Below are 18,492 nucleotides of genomic sequence, written 5' to 3'. Positions count from 1 at the left end.
ACCGTCTTTGAGTCATGGCAAAGTGCTGCCATCTACATATTAGAAAGCAAAGACCGCATTAAACACGTCCCTACATTGTTGACATAATGGCTGCCATCTATGTTGTAGAAGACGACCAACATGGCGATGCTGGAAAAGTGCTGACATTCATGCAGTAAAACAAAAAAGAGCGAAATAACCGCACACTTCAAACTGTGCAACTACAACCGTCTTTGTAACACAAAAGAACAAAGTGGACATGCCGAGTTCATCCAAATTGCTTTCAATATGGGATTATTGCTGTTGACAAGCTGAGCTCGTCCAAAACCTTCATTTTGGGTATTATGTTTCTTGAAATTCGGGGGGTGAAAACAGAGTGTTATTTTTAATGAGAAAAATTGGCAAGAAATTAGAGTTTCATTGTTCTTTGGCCCAAAAAACCAGAAGAAATTGGGGGTTTTGCTGTCTGGCAGCCCAAAGTTTGTCATTTTTCTGCTGACTTTTAGAAACAACAGAAGCTATGGTGTCTTTTTGGACACAAATGTTCTATGTAATCAAGCGAAATAATTCCCAGGAACATGTAACAGCAAAGAGAGCTGCTCAAAAACCACGAGATGAGCTCATCTCTTCAAATGTTTGTTAGGCCTTATTATTACATTTAAAGGAAACCAAATTAACAAAAACAAATTGTGACTGGTTTGACAATCCCTTTATTATTTTGTTCCTTGCAGTTTCTTAACAAAGGAAGAAAATACAAAAATTTGTGCACACGGACATGTAATGCTTTTCCTTATCTTACAAACCCTAGTTGACATATAGTAGTCGACTACAAAACTTTACAGACCACGAAATCCGAGAAAAACCTGATTATCTCCACAAACTCACTACGCAACCCAGACTTCCCATTTATAGCCTCTACTAGCATATGCGAAAAACATTGTGATGAGCGGTTTGCCTGGCTACTGTTGCAGGCCGCTCACAAATTTTAGTGCTTTCCGAGATCCTGTGATTTGTAAACTTTGGTGGTCGACTGTACATTATCATACGCTTTGGCAACATTTCTGCATTCATGCTAGATGTTCCAGGCCTTTCATCTTCGACTGCTGCAGTCCTATTTTACTGGTTCCTAATAAATACTCTTGCTGCAAAATTAATGAAATACCAACCAGACGGATCCCCCACCCTTCTTTGAACATGACGCAGTTGGGTAAACATCCTATAAACGTCACAGCTACCACTCGCAAGGCAAAGCAACGTCAACACTGCGTTAATTCGCCTCCAAGCACATTACCACTGTTTACGTGTATGCAACACATGGAAAGTGCGATGCAATGCACCACTGTCACCAGAACTACACTGCTACTAAAAAAAATAAGCTTTCATTCACTCAATGCAGACAGGCACTGACTATATCTTATTTTTATAATGGCAGATTTCACTTGAATGTTAAGCAAAAACAAAACATATATCATGTTTATGTATTACTAATGTTAATAACATGATTTATCTTGACCACTTATTCACAAGAGATGGGCAGCATTAGTTTTGCAACACTTGCATGTACTGTTACCGTTTATGAAAGGGCAAATTTCAAGGGGAAAGTGAGTGTCACTTGATTTTCATATCAGGAATTACAGGGTTTTACCCAGAAATGAAGGTCTCCAAATATAATTCAGTATTTGGACACTTTATGCCTGTGCCCGTCCACATATCAATTGGCCTGTTCGACAGTATTCATTGTAATAATGAGCACAGCATTTCTAAAGAAATATTATGATTGGTGGTCAATGCCCTTATTTCTGTTATCCCAGTGCTCGCGAAATGGGTCAAATGTTTCTTGGTTCTCAGTACCGTACACTGCTTTTAATTAGCCAGTAAACATTCAACACAAAAAAAAACTTTCATTCATCAAAATGCCAAATAAAAATGCCATCGTAAAGTGGATTGAACTATAAGGTTTTTTTTTTGCAATGTTATTGAATCTTATCTTATCTAAGCACTGAATAGAATCTGTGTACGCAGCTGCGAGTTTTGCTACATAAAACATCAAAAGAGATTGACACAAAGTACATTCCAGTCAAGCATACCATGCACAATGTGACCGCATACAATTAAAAAGCTTCCTGTCCGACAAGCCCAAGGTCTATCAAAATAGAATTGTACCTGCAAAGCAGTTGGTACCTGATAATTCTGTTGTATGCAAAATGCTTTCCCCCTTTTTTTTTCAGTGAGGTTATCACAGGAAAACAGACAGCAACTTTCCTAATAAGGATGCCAATGCAAGAGTGGAGTGCACAAGTGCGCAGTATAGAACCAGAAACTAGTGCAACGTGCCTAATTTCTGTTAAGTATGAAATTACATGCACAATGATCTGGGCAATTGCGGGGACTCACCATTTTGCAGTCTGTTCAGTGTCTCCTGCTGCTCTTGTACTTTCAGCTGTAGTGAGGCATTCTGAGAAAGAAGGGAAAGGTTCACATGACTGATTCTGTTGTGCTCATCAGTTGCTCAGCAAGCCCTTGCTAAGCCACATACCATCATGCACTAGTCACTGTCACTACGTATATATTTCCTAAAGTTGCTCTTTGATTCACTCATTATCAAAGGAAATGAATGAAGAAACAGCTTGCCAATTCCACCGGAATTTCTGCATTCAAAACTGCCACTGAAATATACCATGCATAGTGATCGGGCAATCGCGGCAAGTGCATGCATAGTGATGACAAGGTACTTAAACATTTTTTTTTTACTTCCATGACATCACTGCATAATGGCTTCAAGCCCTGAATGTATTAAAGCAAATAATTAACGAATTCCACCTGCTTGAGTGCAGCAGATGAGCGTCTCTTACTTAGTGTCTGAAAATATGTGCAGAGTAGCTTAATGAGAGGACAAAAACTATTCAATTTTAGCCAGTCAATGCAAGATTACCACAAACCCATCTAATCCATGAACAAAAAAGGATGGTCATACAGTTTTCTGACCACAACAGGCGAGCCCTTTTTTGTTGTTGTCAACAGCACATTTCACAGCTGGGGAGACGCACACAGCATTCCAATAATTTGCACTGTGACAAGCTTCCATGTTTTTTTATCTTCCTTTGGCTATGTAAAATTACCATTGCAGCAGCATCGCATTTGATTTCACTTTTACCCATATAAATTGCTTCTATGTAACACAAAAATGAGTGCGTGGGAAAAAGAGCTTGCGGCAAACCAGCCGAGCAGGCTTTCTGCAGACTGCACGTGGAAATGCAATGGAGCGGGTGTTGCAACAGACAGAGAACGCAAGTAGACAAAACAAATAGAGAAATAAAACACAGTAATGAATTTCATTTCTCCTTAGAGGATATTTCGTAACTATTATTAAATTTACCTCCCTGTGCTTGAAATTTGAAAACTAGAAACAAAAATGACTTTTCACTATGTAGCAATGTTGTACTACTACAGAAACTATATTTCAATTTTATGTCATTGTTAAGTTCACTTGTTAGTTTTGTTGGGAGCTCTTTTGTTGTCATTTTCACTCGTGTTATGTACTGCTTTGGTGCTCCATTTATCGTGTGCAGTTTCTTGTTTTATCCCACGAGCTGAGCTCTCCGTGTCAGTATAAAACAACAAACTAAACTAAGCAGCAGTGAGGCACGCTACCTTCATTAGGATGTGCTACAACAGAGTGTTTTAGCTGGCTTGTATCAAATCTTAAGAAAAGTTTGTGCACAGTACATGTATACAAGCAACTTAGGATCGTTCTGTACCCACTTGAACAACTAAACGTATCCTTTACGATGAGCCTAAGTTCAACAGACTTTTTTTTTTTCATTAAATGAAGCTCCTCTACTTTGAAAAAAAAACTAGGGTGAGTTAGTATTTAACCATCTTTTGGTAGACTTCAGTGGGCACAATCGACAAAGCCACAGAAGAAAGGTACACATGAACACAAGTGCTGACTGACAACCCAATGTTTATTGAAAAGAAACTGCAACCATCGTGTGCACTGAAAACTACTAGAAAATTATCATAATGTTCTGCTCCCACATTAGCATGTTTTGCGTCATGACAAAAACACCTCCTGCGAAACTGATTCGCAGAAAGGCTACCACAGTAAATTACTTCGGTGCTCTGAGGTTTGTGAGCATTCTTTTTAAGATTTCAAAGCCAAGGACCTATGTATATTGAAGAAATAAATAAAAGCAAAATATTTCATATCAGTAGGCAGTGATCTGAAGAATTTATTTAAATTCAAAATATTCTATTGAGAAGCTTTAGAATACCCAATTGATTTCTCTCCACAAAAGTAGCCACTGTGGTTTCAAATTTTACGAGTTCCACAGAAAGTGTGTGAGGTCCGAAAAAGTGTTACGTCCCAAAGTATTTGCATGCAGCACTGTTTGGGTGCTCGTACAAGTGTCGAATGAACAATCCCTATTGCACGCAGACCAAATGTATGAATGTGCCACAAGCCAAACTTACAGTTCTTTACTGATGGCCACAGCTGTCGTCTCATGTCGCCCTTTATGCAGTCTGTCAACAGGAAGAATGCTGACAACGCTTCGAGAGTTGCCGTGTGGTACTTATAGCTATATTATGAGGTATTATGAGTTACCGTACCAACTCGCCCAACTGTCTATCCTTTTGCATTATATTATGAGGCTTCATTTACTGCATTGCTTTAGCAGACGAGCCAGTGCAGCTCGTGTGACAGCCAAAGTAATTGTCCTCTATCCATCATTGTTCCTTATGGTCTATTCATACATCTTGCCTGTGTGCAGCTCCGATTATTCAAGACATGTTTTGAGAGAATTAATGTCACAGAGAGTGAACGTCTTATGGTGTGGTACTTTTTCATTTCTCTAAACTTTCTATGAAGCCCCAAGAAGTTCAAGCCACAATAGCTATCCTTATCGAAAGAAATTATTTGGATTATGCTCAATATGCTCTACAACTTCCCAATTGAATTTGTTGCACTTAAGCCAATACTTAAAAGCTAGTTAATTAATTTTTGTCAAATGAATGACTTACGACTTAATGCAAACAGATACTTTAGTTGAGTGTGTTGCATTCACGAAGAGCACACCTGTCTTTTTTTTAAAGGCTTGGCAGAAAGTTAGCTGAGACATCCTGCATGCATATATATAGCCCTGGGAAGTCAGTCAAAGTCCAGTAAGTGTGCATTGTTGACTATTGCCTTAATTATGCCTAACAACACTTTCCTTGCTCACAAGCTCAAGCCTTTTTCTCAGTGTTTAGAAAATGAATGCGCAATTTGTCATTATGAATTAAGCGTAGCACATCAGGTGAGAACAAAGAAAGAAACACAGCACAAGTGTTCCTCACAAATGAAATTTTCTTTCGAAATATACATATACAAATACAGACAGTACTAAATGTGTAAGTTGCTGTGTAGCTGTGTGTAAGAGCTTAATTTGGATAACCTGCAATGGTAAATCTCAGCAAAGAGAAATAAAAAGACAAAGCAGAGGAGAAAGAAACAATACAGGCAGAGCACAGTTAAGCATGTTTCCAGGAATTCCTTTAACTTCTCCATGTGATTTATGAGGTTTGAAAGTGTCAGCAAAAAACGTTGCATTCAAACTTTGTTATAATCAAGTTGCACTCAACATGAAAATTATTTCATTATATGCGATATTCGTTATAAACGTATATTCGTTACATGCTAATATGTACAAGCAATGTTATCCCTTTACTTAATTATGTTCAATATTCATTATTGGCAGACATTAATTACATACTAATACTGACGATAAATGTTTTAGAATTTGCTTCATTATGTTCAATAATTTGGTATATCTGTGCTTGTTATGTCGAGGTTAGACTGTACTTACCAGTGCAGATCAAGTGATCCAGTTCAGAAACAATTTTGGAACCTGCACAATTACTACTGTCTGTCTTTGTAGATGTTTTTCGTAAAAGAAAATTTCGGGTAGAAGTGAGCAATTGTGGTGTCTTCTTTCTTTGTTCTCACCTATCGTACAACGCTTCATTCGCAATGTGTCAGTACCAACTCGCCTAAGTGTCAACCTAGTCACAATTTGTCAAGCACAAGGTTAATCTGTGGACACTGATGGCGATTCCAGATAAAAGGTGAAGTCAGCACTGTACATAAGTCTTCCACTCTGTCATTGCTTTTCCTGAGCCAACTTCCCAAATATGCACAAGAAAAAATGTGTCTCAGTAGGTCGAACGTCTCCAACAAATCATAGAAGTGGAATGACCCATAATTCAACACAGTTTCAGCGCCGCACGGTGAATGGACTTATCGCACCTCACAAACCAGCCAAGGCAGGTTTACAGTGTACAGCGACACGGTGAAAAGCGACAAAGTCAAGCAATGAACACAAATTCATTACCTCATTGCGGTACTTCTTGGCTAGCCTCTGCTGCTCTTCATAATGCTGCTTGAGTTCTTCGTAACAGGATCGCAGGTCCTCGTAGTCTCTCACCGCTGGAATGGCAGTGCACATGCATTGTTACATGTCACGCATCCAAGTTTGAAAATGTACAGGTTCTTCTTTGTGATTCACAATACTTTATTTATTTATTTATTTATTTATTTATTTATTTATTTATTTATTTATTTATTTATTTGTTTGTTGTACCTTCAAGGCGCGGTGTTACAGAAGGGAGTGGAATGAGATACAGGGCATGTACAGATGGCAGGTTATAATAATAAAAAAAATTTTTAAGGCAGATTAACAAAAGTATTCTTCAATAGGTGTTCTAAAAGCAGATGTATCAGTTATGTTAAGAATTGAGGCCAGCCGATTATTCCATTCATTGACAGTTTTAGGAATAAATCAATAAAAGAATAGGTTCATGCGACAATGCGGAATGCTCAATTTATGGTGATGGTCAGTACGAGATGATACGTATGCAGGTTTGAACAAAAGTTCTTTTTAATTCCGGATTGTAGATATAAATGTTGTGCAGCAGTGATAAGCATGCTAACTTTTTACGGGATGAGAGGAGATGGAGGTTTAAAGTAGCCTTCATAGATGTTACGCTTGAAGTCCAAGAATAGTTAGAATGAAATGTGCGCTACGATTTTGTATAGATTCTATTGTATTTGTTAAGTAATCTAAGCCAGGGTCCCAGACAGAAGAGACATATTCAAGCTTAGGACGTATTAGTGTTTTGTGCAGAAGTAGCTTTAAGTTAGTGGGGGCCATATAGAAATTGCGACAGAGGTAAGCAAGCATGCGGTTAGCATTGTTAGTGATGTGGTTTATGTGTGCTTGCCAGGAAAAATTAGATGTTATGTGGACGCCTAAGTATTTATAGGAAGTGACTTCTTCGAGTACAGAGTTCATCAAGTGATAATTGAATAGGTTAGACAAAGCAGTATTGCAGTAAATCCTCATTAGTTTGCACTCTTGGCTGTTAAGTCACATTTTCCAAGTGTCGCCAGTTAGATACCTTGTCTAGATCAGATTGTAATTTTAGAGTGTCAGAATTTGATTATATTACTCTGTAAATGACACAATCATCTGCAAATAAACTTATGGACGACACTACACAGTTAGGCAAATCATTAATATAAATGAGGAAAGCAAGAGTCTGATAACAGAACCTTGCGGCACCCCGAAACTGACAGCACAAAGTGAAGAGTCAAAATTGTTAGCAGAGACAAATTGTGTTCTATTGAATAAGTTTTCAATCCATGAGATAATATTACGGTCAATGTTGAGTGTATTTAATTTTAGACAAAGTAATTGGTGAGAGACGAGATCAAATGCTTTAGAAAGGTCCAAGAAGATGGTGTCAATGTGAAATCCATTATCCAACGCGGCACAGATGTCATGTGTAAATGAAATAAGTTGGGTATCACAGGAAAACGATTTATGGAACCCACGCTGAGAAATGAAAAAAATGAATGTGTTTCTAAGAAGTTGATGAGATTAGAGTATATTATATGCTCTAGAATTTCGAATGGCAGACTTGTTAGAGAAATCGGCCTGTAATTTAATGGTAAATGTACGTCGCCAGATTTAATTAATGCAACCACCTTACTGACTTTGGTAATCCAAAGATCCTTTGGTAATGAGCACGACAGAATAGACTACGAAAAGATGTTGCAGAAAATTATGGAGGAATACACTTTAGTATTTTTCAAAAACTTGGAATTAACATAGTCTATTCCTGACGATGACGAAATCTTTAATTTAGGAATCAAGTTCACGACACCATCGTAATCAATGAACAAGGGCTCCATCTGTGGAAAATCCATCTTAACAACTTCAGGTAGAGAAGTACAGGGCAACATGTTATTCAAAAATGATTTAGAAAACACTTCATTGAGTACAGAACAACATTCTTCATGTGGAACAACAGCACCATCTAAATCAGTAAACAATATTGTACTTATATTTGTACATATAGGTAGTGTTGCCACAGATCACAAAAGAAATAGTAATAGGCTATTGCATAAAAAGTTTTTTTTAATGCTGGGAAAAGAGGCATTTTAAACAAATTTTTTCCAGCATGGATGCAATGCTTATTGTTAGTCATGCAGTGTGCCTTCTGAAAAGCAGTAACACAGTACAATAACTGCCAGCATTCTTGGCATGGTGCACGTTATTGAAAAATCATATGGCGCACAGGGCATCTTAAACAACATAGCTACTAAACATAAAAGGATGCCTTGTTTTAACCTTTAACCCTCTTTTGAAAGCGGCTCATACGACATCCGGCATACCTGAAGTGTGAAGTGTTCAGCGTGCTTCGGGCTAAACTTAAACCCATAAATGAAAAAAGAAAATACGATTATTGCTTGCTTGCAGTAAAAGTTGATCGTGCTTTAGCAATGACCTACCGAAAAACTAGTACATTTGATAGAAAGTGTTTAAAAAGAAGTTGAACATATTGAAAAAGTAGTAAACTTTGCTATCATTTTCCTGAAAGATTCCAAAAATCTAGATTTCAAAGCTCTGTCATTGAATCAATGAAAATCACTAGCTTAGCTGTGGCAACATTGCATAAAGGGGCGCTACAACACTTTTTGAACATGATAAGGGAAAGTTTACAATGCATGGACAATGCTGCCATATGTAAGCGTGTGACCAAAATGTTACTCCACCACATGCAGCAGGGCCCACAATCTCACGCAAAAGATTGCTCGCTCACTCCTGCAGCTTTCGAGGCCCCCTCTATTCCTTGTTTACGACGCAATGGACTAGCGCAACAGCCCATAAACGCCAGTCGCTGGGTGATTGTTCATGGTCACTGGTTACTCCAGAGTAACAGCTCGCATGCGGATGCATGCCCCTTCACTCTCCTAGCAAATGGGGAAGCAGAAGTTGTAAGCGCTCCCTGACATCTCTTCTTCGTCAGACACCAACCTTGAAGGGCTACCACAAGTGTACTGCAGAAATAAGTAAAAGTAAGAAAAGAGCAAAAGGGCACAGCTATTGCTGCTGCCTCGGCTGAGAGGAAATGCTGTATTGAAAAGGAATGGGGAAAGTAAACATTGCTCTCTCTATATCTCCATTATTATTAGGCCCTTCTAAATAGCGCTTCCAAGAATATATTCATTAAAAGGGACTACACTCACTCAAGCGCAGCATTGCCATTTTAACAACCTTGGCACTAGATTTAGCAACCTTCTTGGTCTGTTTAGCAACAAGTGACTTTTTCTAGCAACATAACAGAACAAATGGTGACAATTTAGTGATTTCAAAGTTAAGAAAGTTGCTTCGGTAATAGGTTTCTAGAATGTGCTTTATTCTTCAAAAGCTATAAAAAGGAGACTTCGGCTGTAGGGCACACGGACTCTGTGACTCAGGTGAAGCAATAGCGGTTTACACTCACAGAGGCTACACATTGCGATTAATTGCGCCAAGGGAAACAGGCTTCACATTGTCTCACAAAATGCATGATGTTGGAAAGTGTAGAATTAAAGTAAATCAGCAAAGCTTGTTGCAGTGAAGTGTAAGGCGAGATTTAGAATACAGCAGGTGAATTACAGGATAAATCAACTGCAGAAAGACGTACAAATCAATGAGGCTGGGCTTGTTGACGGAAATCTGAATGCATCGCCTTCATTTCTTGCAGATTTAGGATAAATCAATACTGCATGGCACTTTCAGGTGAGTCAAGGGGCAGCAACATAGTATTTTACCTGCATAAAGGTGCCGTAATTGTCAGTGCCCTCCGTGTTAACAAAATGATCAAATTCATCTCACATAATTCAGTTCTGCTTTCACATGCACTGTCAACTTGAAAATTTGCAGTCATAACGAAGACCAAGTGCATCATTGTGCTAGAAAAATCAGGTAACCCGAGTTCTTTTGAACCTTGCTGTGAACCTTGCTGCAATCATGCAGTTTTCTAAATAAATTAGTAAAGTAAGAGTTCTCTATACACAGCTGGTAAACTCACAGTTTATATTTGTCACCTGCAGGACACTAGACAAATGTGAAATGTTTCAGGAGATGCAGTCATGCCATGTTAGCCTATATCAAAGTGTGCCCCAGGAACGTCTACATCAGTAGGATTCAGCCGAGAGACTTAGCGACAATTTTAGTGACTTTGGAGCAATACTCAGCAAAAATCTAGCAACCTTTTGTCTCACTTTGATGAAAAGGCTTCGCAGGGCCTCCTTAAAGAACCCCTTATATATTTAGGCTAGTGCCATTTTTTCAGCTAGGTTACTTCGCTGGGCAGATGTTAAAAACAAGGAACATTTCAAGTGATTTGGCTTGCTGCCTAAATTGTGCTAGTTAACTTTTCAATTATTCAATTTAGGGCACATGATGCAATTGAGAAAATTTTAGCTTAGCATTAATGCAATCATGTCTACATAGCAGAAATCCTAAGACCAGCACCACCTGTGAGATATATTTGCCCAGAAAGTACATTCGAGTTCTACTAAAGATTGTCCCTGGCCACGGCGGCCGCATTTCGATGGGGGCGAAATGCGAATTAAAACACCCGTGTACTTAGATTTAGGTGCACGTTAAAGAACCCCAGGTGGTCAAAATTTCCGGAGTCCCCCACTACGGCGCGCCTCATAATCAGAAAGTGGTTTTGGCACGTAAAACTCCATATATTATTATTAAAGATTGTCCCTAACTGTTTTAGGAACACTTCTGACAAACTGTTAAGTGGAAGGCCGATGTACTTCATGTGATATCAAAACATCACACTTTGTTTGTATTTTTAAGTGTTTCATAAGAAAAAACACTCTCTGTATCCTTTACCATATTTCTCACCCCAATAATTGAATGTATTTAAATCCCATACCATTATGAAAACTTCATAGATCTTACAACAACAAATATAGGTCTTCTCATTTTATTCTTAAACCAATGTGATGGACTCTGGCCAATGAATGCAGCCAAACTGTCCTCGCCCACTTTGGGTTATTGCGTTGCGTGCAGGAGAGGGAATAGCGAGGCCGGGGAGGCCTTAACGAGCTGCTGAGGCAGCCGACGTTTCAGGTACACTGAGATAAACTGACTAGCTTGTTGTGTCTCTGGGCACACGCATTGGTCGTGTCTCTATTCTCCAGTCGTCGTGCTCTTGCATACCTTGCAACACCAACTTTTCAATCTTTCTGTTTGTTTAACCAATATTTAGGAAGGCCACCTTGGGCAAACAAAAGATCAATTCCATGAGTTACATTCAGAGATTACGAACACTGTGAACAATGCTATGAACAAATGAATAAACTTTGTTAAATAATTCACAGCACATACCTACAATTGTGCACTTGACACTAGACAGTATAATAAGGGCATGTGTAGTTGAAACAAAACTCTTGAGAATAGTAAAATGTGTGAAAGGATACACTGATGTCCCATTTCTATATTTTCCCCCCAAAAAGCACTGACTACGTAGAATGTCAGTGCGTATGTCACTGCGCACTTTTAGGATAAATGGATAGCTCAATTATAACATACATAGGTAGTGTCAGCTGGGATTCCTGCCAAACGGATATGACAATCTACAACTGTACAGCATCAATTGCACAACTGCAACAGATATATCATAAAGCAGGCATTGAAAAATTCGTTTGTTGATGCTTCATTGTAATGTGCTGGTCTGAACAGTGTGATTTGTCGTAAAGTCGCCTTCCCAATTAAAAGTACAAAAAAAAGAAAGAAAAGAGAGCACATAATATGAAACGAATACGTAAGTAAAAAAACGGAGGGTTGATCCTTTCTTTCTTTTATATTCGAATTCATATTCGAATTATCTGATAAACAACTTTAGCATAGATCTTATATTTTCATTAATTTTTTTCCGGCTTCATACTCCATTGTCATTCATTCGCAGTGGCTTATATATGCACTGCAACGTCTGCTGCATGCAATGAAAACGCTCTGCGCGATTGACACACCTACACAGCTGCCGCGCCATGATGAGTCAAGCACGCGCGCACACCTCGCATGTTCGCACTGGCCCAGAATCTACAGCGTCCACTTGAACAAGAGTATACACGTGTCTCCATCACGTACGGAGCCGGTGACGCATGCAAAGCGCGGCGTTTGTACGAAAATAAAACACACACGCATCGCGCGCAGAACTGAAGCAACAGAAAATGTGACAGCGCGCGCTCGCTTCCTGCGGCCGTCAAAGAGAAAAACGGGCGGAGGAGATACGCGCACATCGTGGTGGTGTCGCCGCGTGGCGCTTCGGTTGCGAAATAACCGGACGTCCGCGCCGATTATCTGGCTAAATTTAGAGATAAATAAGTTGGGACGGTATATAGACACGCGCGCGAATCCCGCAATTTAGATGATCGTATCAAGCGTGTCGTTTACCTTGCCTCGACAGCTGCGTCAGTCGAACGAACTTTGGCCTCTCCACCTCGTAGGCGGCGCAAGTGGCACACCGCCCCTCCGCTTGCGTGGTCATCTTCTCAGTGCACGACAGCGTCAATACCGCAGAGAGATTTGTCGAAGCGATCGCTCCTTGAGATGGTCACATTGGTTCGTGTATAAGCTCCAAGATCACCTGCGCTTCTGCGCGCTCCACACATCCACGCAGGTACCGGTCGACGGGAGGAGAGTGTAACGATCCCGGAACAGGCCGAAATATGACCGGCCGTGCCAAGTAAAATGCGTGAGGAAACGAGGTGCAGCGCGTCGTCGAGGCGAAGTGAAAAAAACAAAAACAAAAATCGAGTAAGCGAAAACCTCTTCTGGGCACGAGCGTCACCCCCCTCGACGCCGCACGACGAAACCGAGAGCGCGCACAACGCAGAGCCTGGAAGAGCGGTAGCGGATGTTGGCCCGTTGGAGATGGCGAGATTAAACCGCGGAGTCGGGCACACAAGCTGCACTTGAACCCTGCGTTGGGCCGCCGCGCTTACTTAGGGCGGCACGCAGCCTTGGCTGGGAGGAGTCTTTCGCGGGGCAGATGAGAAACCGGCTTGCCTCGCTGCGGTGGATCTCCTCCGCAGGGTCAACTCTATCAGAAGCGCAACTACGCGGCATGCCGCGCACGTGTGTTTGCTCCGTTCAGTGATGCAACACAGTTCGCTGCACAAGTTAGTTTCGGTTTCGCTGTCTTGCTATAAATGCACTCTGGATATTTTTTTTTTTTTTTGAGTGAGCGTTGAATACACTGAACTTTTTTTCCATCGCCAAAACGTTATTAGTACTTAAATATGAACAATACTCAAAGTAAGCTACGCGATCAAAATGAAATGCTTCTCAGCGAGGTTTGGTTTCGTTTCGGTATTATTCGTTTTTTCTTTTTTTATTCTTTACGCGTGCTGCCAAAACTGCTGCTCTATGAGGATAAAATAAACGTAACTGATAAGGTGAGTAACAAAGCTACGATGTCTTTGTTGGATATTAATTCTGTCGCGACCAGTACCACTCCTACTGTAACTGCATGTTGAGTGTTTTTGAAGTGGTTCGTCTATTTGGCAGAATGCTGTTGGAGAAGAAAATTTCCTCTCCCGTGAATTTACGATTGCGCCATGCATGCAAACCACTAGAAGCTTCCACCGAGGCCAAGGTCGTGAACATAGTCATGAACAACAACGAGATTAATAACTCTGCTGATAAGACGCTCTCGTCGCGTTGCGCAGTCTACACCGGCATCTTTGCCGACATTCGCCCAAATCCAGCCTGTTGTTGCCAAAGGACCAGCTATGCAATGATAACGGGAACACGCGGGTGTTTTCTCGGTGGGTGATATATTTATGGCTGCCACAATTTGTCCTACATATATGTTGTTACAGAGCCTGGTTGTAACAAGTAGCTCGGGGAGTGAGTTGACTGAGTCGCCGCGCACTTCACTTGCGCTGCTACAACGGCGTGAGGAAACACGGAATTATCAAGAAAAAGCAAGTCCGAAATCTTCCACTCGCGGTAACAGAGCGCGCTTTATCTCGCGCACAGTAATCATGTGTTTTTTACGACTAACGCGCAGATAACTTTAACTAAAACACTCAAGCGTAATTAGGCTTCGTCTAACGGCTCGAGCCTCACGCGCGATCAAACAAAAAACTAAACACGGTGTTTCCGACGCGGGGACAGTCTGCTGGTCTGCCTACACTGCGCTGCTCGCCTCGCGCGCCCCCACCTTTCTCTTCTTCTGGTCCAAGATGGCGGCCGCCTCGCGGACAGAGCTCGCAGCCCGAGCCTACGCTTCGATTAGCGATGAATGGTGACGCCCGGACCGCCCCGCCGGTCCGCGCCGCCACGGCCTCGGCCGTAAAGAGGCCCTTCGTCGTTGATGGCGGCTGCAGCGACGACGAAGAACGCGAGCCCTCGTCGGCGAGCGGCAGCGGCGGCCCGGCCGCCAACAAGCGTCGCGCGGCCGCAACGATCGAGGTGAGCCGCTTCTGGAACGAGCCGATCAGCGCCTCGACGCCGCGACTCAGCCGTCGCTTCTACGGCGTCGACTGCCAGCTGCTAGCCAGGCGCCTCCTGGGCAAGATCCTCGTGCGGCGACTGGCTGACGGCACGGTGCTCAAGTGCCGCGTTGTCGAGACCGAGTGCTACTTGGGCTGCGATGACCAGGCTTCGCATTCGTTCAACGGCCGGCGCACCGAGCGCAACGAGCCCATGTTCATGGACCCGGGCACGGCGTACGTGTACATTGCGTACGGCATGTACCACTGCTTCAACATCTCGAGCGAGGGCGACGGCGCCGCGGTGTTGCTGCGCAGCGCCGTTCCCCTTCAAGGCGTCGACCTGATGCGGCGCCTGCGCGGCGCTCGCCGCAAGGATGCCGGCCGCAAGCTCAAGCTGTTCGAGCTCTGCAATGGGCCCTCCAAGCTGTGCCTCGCCATGAACATCACCAAGGAGACGCTCAACAAGGAGTTCCTGCCCGACAGCCAGGCGCTGTGGCTGGAGCGAGACAGCGAGGGCGACGTGCCGGCCGAGGAGATCGTCGTCTCGCGCCGTGTGGGCATCGAGGGAGCGGGTCGCGAGTCGGCGGCCAAGCCGCTGCGCTTCTACCTGAGAGACTGCGACTGCGTCAGTGTCAGGGACAGGGTCGCCGAGACCCGGGCCACTGCACAGCAGGTCGTCGCGGCGGCGCTACAGCTGCCCGTCCCCTAGCTGGCGCACATTTAGGAATGCTTTTTTCACTACGGACTCACGGCGACAAAAAATCTGTGGCCGGCGCGAGCAGTGATCACCCCCTTACCACCACGCCCCAATTCACTTCGCCCCACCTAGACGCTGATACTTTGACGTGAGTTTATGTATGTACTGGGTCGTTGATCGACTGGGCACCGAAGAGTTCGACGTCGCCGAGATCGACCGCCGAGTGAACAGATTGACCCCACTTCCGACCTCCGTTCAGAGGACCACGCTTCAAGCGCTGCTTTACCCGGTTACGTTCACTTTTAGTGAAGTTTGTTACGATTCCCACGCCAACTGGTGCATCTGTATGCTCGTGGAGCACAGCTCGAAAACACACCACCAGTACCTCTACCTCCCTTTTAACCAAACGCCAAGGCATGCGGGGATTTCTCTCCATTTTGTTACACATAGGCTAAGTCCCACAACCCCTCCCCCACAACCGCCCCTGCAAGAGTGGACCTTGTTTTGTTTTTTCTTTCTTTCTTGTTTGGTTTTTATTTTATTTTTGCCGCCTTGTTGTTTCTCTTACAGACATGTTGTGTTTGTTGACATTCGAGATTTGCGCGTGACCCGTCATCGACCGAAGACGCTGGTGTCGCGCGCATACGCTCGTATTATAAAATAAAGTGACTTTGCATTGTCGCCGTTTTGCTGAAGGGCTCGTTGCGGAGTATGTGTTATTTACCGAATATGCATTGAAGCGCCACGCCCGTATGTTTTGTGATCCTCTTCTCGCAAACCTCAGTCTGCCGTCTTGTGCGCGATTGTTTGGTTGTTTGGCGACATCAGCTGACCGTCGCTGCCTATCGGTCACTGCTTCTTAGTTGTTTACTGACCAAACAGCCGTTACCCGAAAGGCATGCGCTGAAACCCGTCGTCGCCGACGTGCTAACCAACGCAACCCGCAAAGCTTTCCTTCCGGTACCCGAAAGAGAAAAACAAGCGCGTATGCGTCGGAATGCTGCTTCGTTGGCGTCACGCTCGGCGGATGGCGCCACGTGCGCGGGAAGAGGTCGCACATATTCTTGCTGTGTGGCGCGCATTCAAACCGCCCATTTCTTCATTTTGACGGACGGAGGGACGGAAAAAACTTTAATGGAAAAAGGACCTGCGAGGTTGCCAGCCCGGGCTCAGGCCACCCGGGCATTGTGTGCGGTGAGGCATAGCCTTTCCACCACTGCCCGGGCCCGCTGGATAGCCCATAATTGGTCGTGTAGTTCTGAGCTAGTCAGAGCGCTTAGCCATCGCTCCTCGAGAAGATCCGGTTCTATCTTGTCCTCTGCGTATACTGAACCGATCTGTGTGCACTTCCACAAGATGTGTGCCATGTCTGCGTGTTCGTGTTTGCAGAGCTTGCAGCTTGCGTCTGGATATTGTGTTGAATTTATTCTGTTTAAGTGTACTGGGTTTCGGAACGTTCTGGTTTGCAATCTTCTCCAATCTGTTTCTTGAGACCTGTCGAGTTGTTTGTGGGGTTGTGGGTATGCTTCTCTTTGTTTCGTGTAGTGTGTCAGTATGTCCTGGTACGTGACCAGTCTGTCCCCGTCGTCTTTTATCGCTTCTTCGTCGTCCTCGCCTCCTCCGTCTTCTCCATCGCCTCCGCCGCAGTCCTTTCCTCTTCCCCAAGGGTTGCGGGGTGTTGGGCCCTCACTGTCCGTGCCGCGGTGGGTTAGTGTTCGCGCGACTCGGTGGGCCTTCTCGTTGAGGTTGGGAGGGGCATTCATGGTAACTTCTCCCATATGTGCCGGGATCCATTTGAGGTATTTGGGTGTAATTGTGCCGTTCTTAAAGTCTTCTGCTCTGTGGTTCAGGATTTTGGCCGCCTCGGTGGAGACCCAGCCCTTTGTGAAATTCCTAATAGCCGTCTTCGAGTCGCTGATTATTGTTCTGTATTGTTGCCGACCGCTGATTATAGCCAATGCGATTGCCGTTTCTTCTGCTGCCTCCGACGATCTAGTCCTTACGGAGCCCGCAGTCACGGTCTTTCCTTTCGTGCATACGACCGCCATTGCGAAGAGGGAGTTACCTTTGTCAGCGCCGACACCACCATTGTCGTCCCTGTTTCGCGGGTACCGCGCGGCGTCTACGAAGAGCACCCCCTCCCGCGCGCCGTGATTTTTGAGAATCGTTTTCGTGCGGCATTTTCTTCTCTCGACATTGTGCACGGGGTGCATGTTCTTCGGGATATTTTCCGTGTTAATTGCGGCTCGGACGTCTGGGTGAATCTGCATCTTGGGGCCGTTCATTCCGTGGTAGTTTATGCCGATCTTTTCCATGATTTCTCTGCCCGCCTTGGTTCCGGAGAGTCTTTCAAGTTGCGCTATTCTCTGTGCTTCTGCGATCTCCTCCAGCGTGTTATGCACCCCGAGTTGTAGTAACCTTTCGTTTCTTGTGTATTGGGGGAGACCCAGTGCTGTTCTGTACGCTTTTCTAATGAGCGCGTCGATCCTGTCTTTCTCGGCCTTGTTCCAGTGGACGAATGCCGCCACGTACGCGACGTGGCTGATCGCGAAGGCCTGAACGAGCCGTACGACATTTCTTTCCTTAATGCCCCTCCTGTTGTTGGAGACTCTCTGTATTTTGAGCGAGCTACTTATGTGGGAAACGTATCGCTTCGCTAGTAAACAAGACTAATCAAGTTCGCAATCGCTTGCAGGATTTTCGCTCTGAAAGCGATCCCTGAGCTTGTTCAGGTGTGGTGGACCTCTCTGTCAACAATGAAAAAAAGAGTAGCGCTCTCGCATTCCTTGCCATTAGTTACGAAGCCACTCCATTCGTGACCGTATCTGTCGTCGGAAGGACTCTACTGAAAGCTAACAGCTCTAAATACCAAATATTGAGAGCTCAGTGTGATAGCTCTTACTCTTCTGAGCATCGGAGCCCACGCCTGCAAAATCAGCTGTTAGCTTGCGGAGTTGCCTCGAATATTTTGACGAGGATTGTA

General features: G+C 43.7%; 2 protein-coding genes across 6 annotated transcripts in view; one reads left to right on the top strand and one right to left on the bottom strand.

Annotated features, from left to right (window-relative positions):
* Positions 1 to 13,492, bottom strand: part of LOC139054854 (shootin-1) — a 71,868-nt gene extending 58,376 nt beyond the window's left edge. Inside the window, exons 1-3 of one of the 5 annotated variants that reach the window (XM_070532516.1) lie at positions 13,316 to 13,492; positions 6,351 to 6,445; positions 2,374 to 2,434 (exon numbers count right to left, since the gene is read on the bottom strand). In XM_070532516.1, the coding sequence (XP_070388617.1) occupies positions 2,374 to 2,434; positions 6,351 to 6,445; positions 13,316 to 13,439 (280 nt within the window). In that variant the 5' untranslated portion in view covers positions 13,440 to 13,492. Of the gene's footprint in view, positions 1 to 2,373; positions 2,435 to 6,350; positions 6,446 to 12,340; positions 12,590 to 12,764 lie in introns of those variants that run through there. The other 4 variants (XM_070532517.1, XM_070532518.1, XM_070532515.1 and 1 more) reach the window with 4 other exon arrangements.
* A 665-nt stretch (positions 13,493 to 14,157) lies between these two features.
* Positions 14,158 to 16,204, top strand: LOC139054855 (uncharacterized). Its single transcript, XM_070532521.1, has one exon. The coding sequence runs from the start codon at positions 14,616 to 14,618 to the stop codon at positions 15,519 to 15,521; it is 906 nt and encodes a 301-aa protein (XP_070388622.1). The 5' UTR covers positions 14,158 to 14,615; the 3' UTR covers positions 15,522 to 16,204.
* Positions 16,205 to 18,492: the final 2,288 nt, after the last annotated feature.

Source organism: Dermacentor albipictus, chromosome 1 (assembly GCF_038994185.2).
Source record: "Dermacentor albipictus isolate Rhodes 1998 colony chromosome 1, USDA_Dalb.pri_finalv2, whole genome shotgun sequence".
In the NCBI taxonomy this organism is placed as follows: Eukaryota; Metazoa; Arthropoda; class Arachnida; order Ixodida; family Ixodidae; genus Dermacentor; species Dermacentor albipictus.
Note: the sequence above shows the minus strand (reverse complement) of the source record. Positions and strands in the feature narration are given on the sequence as shown.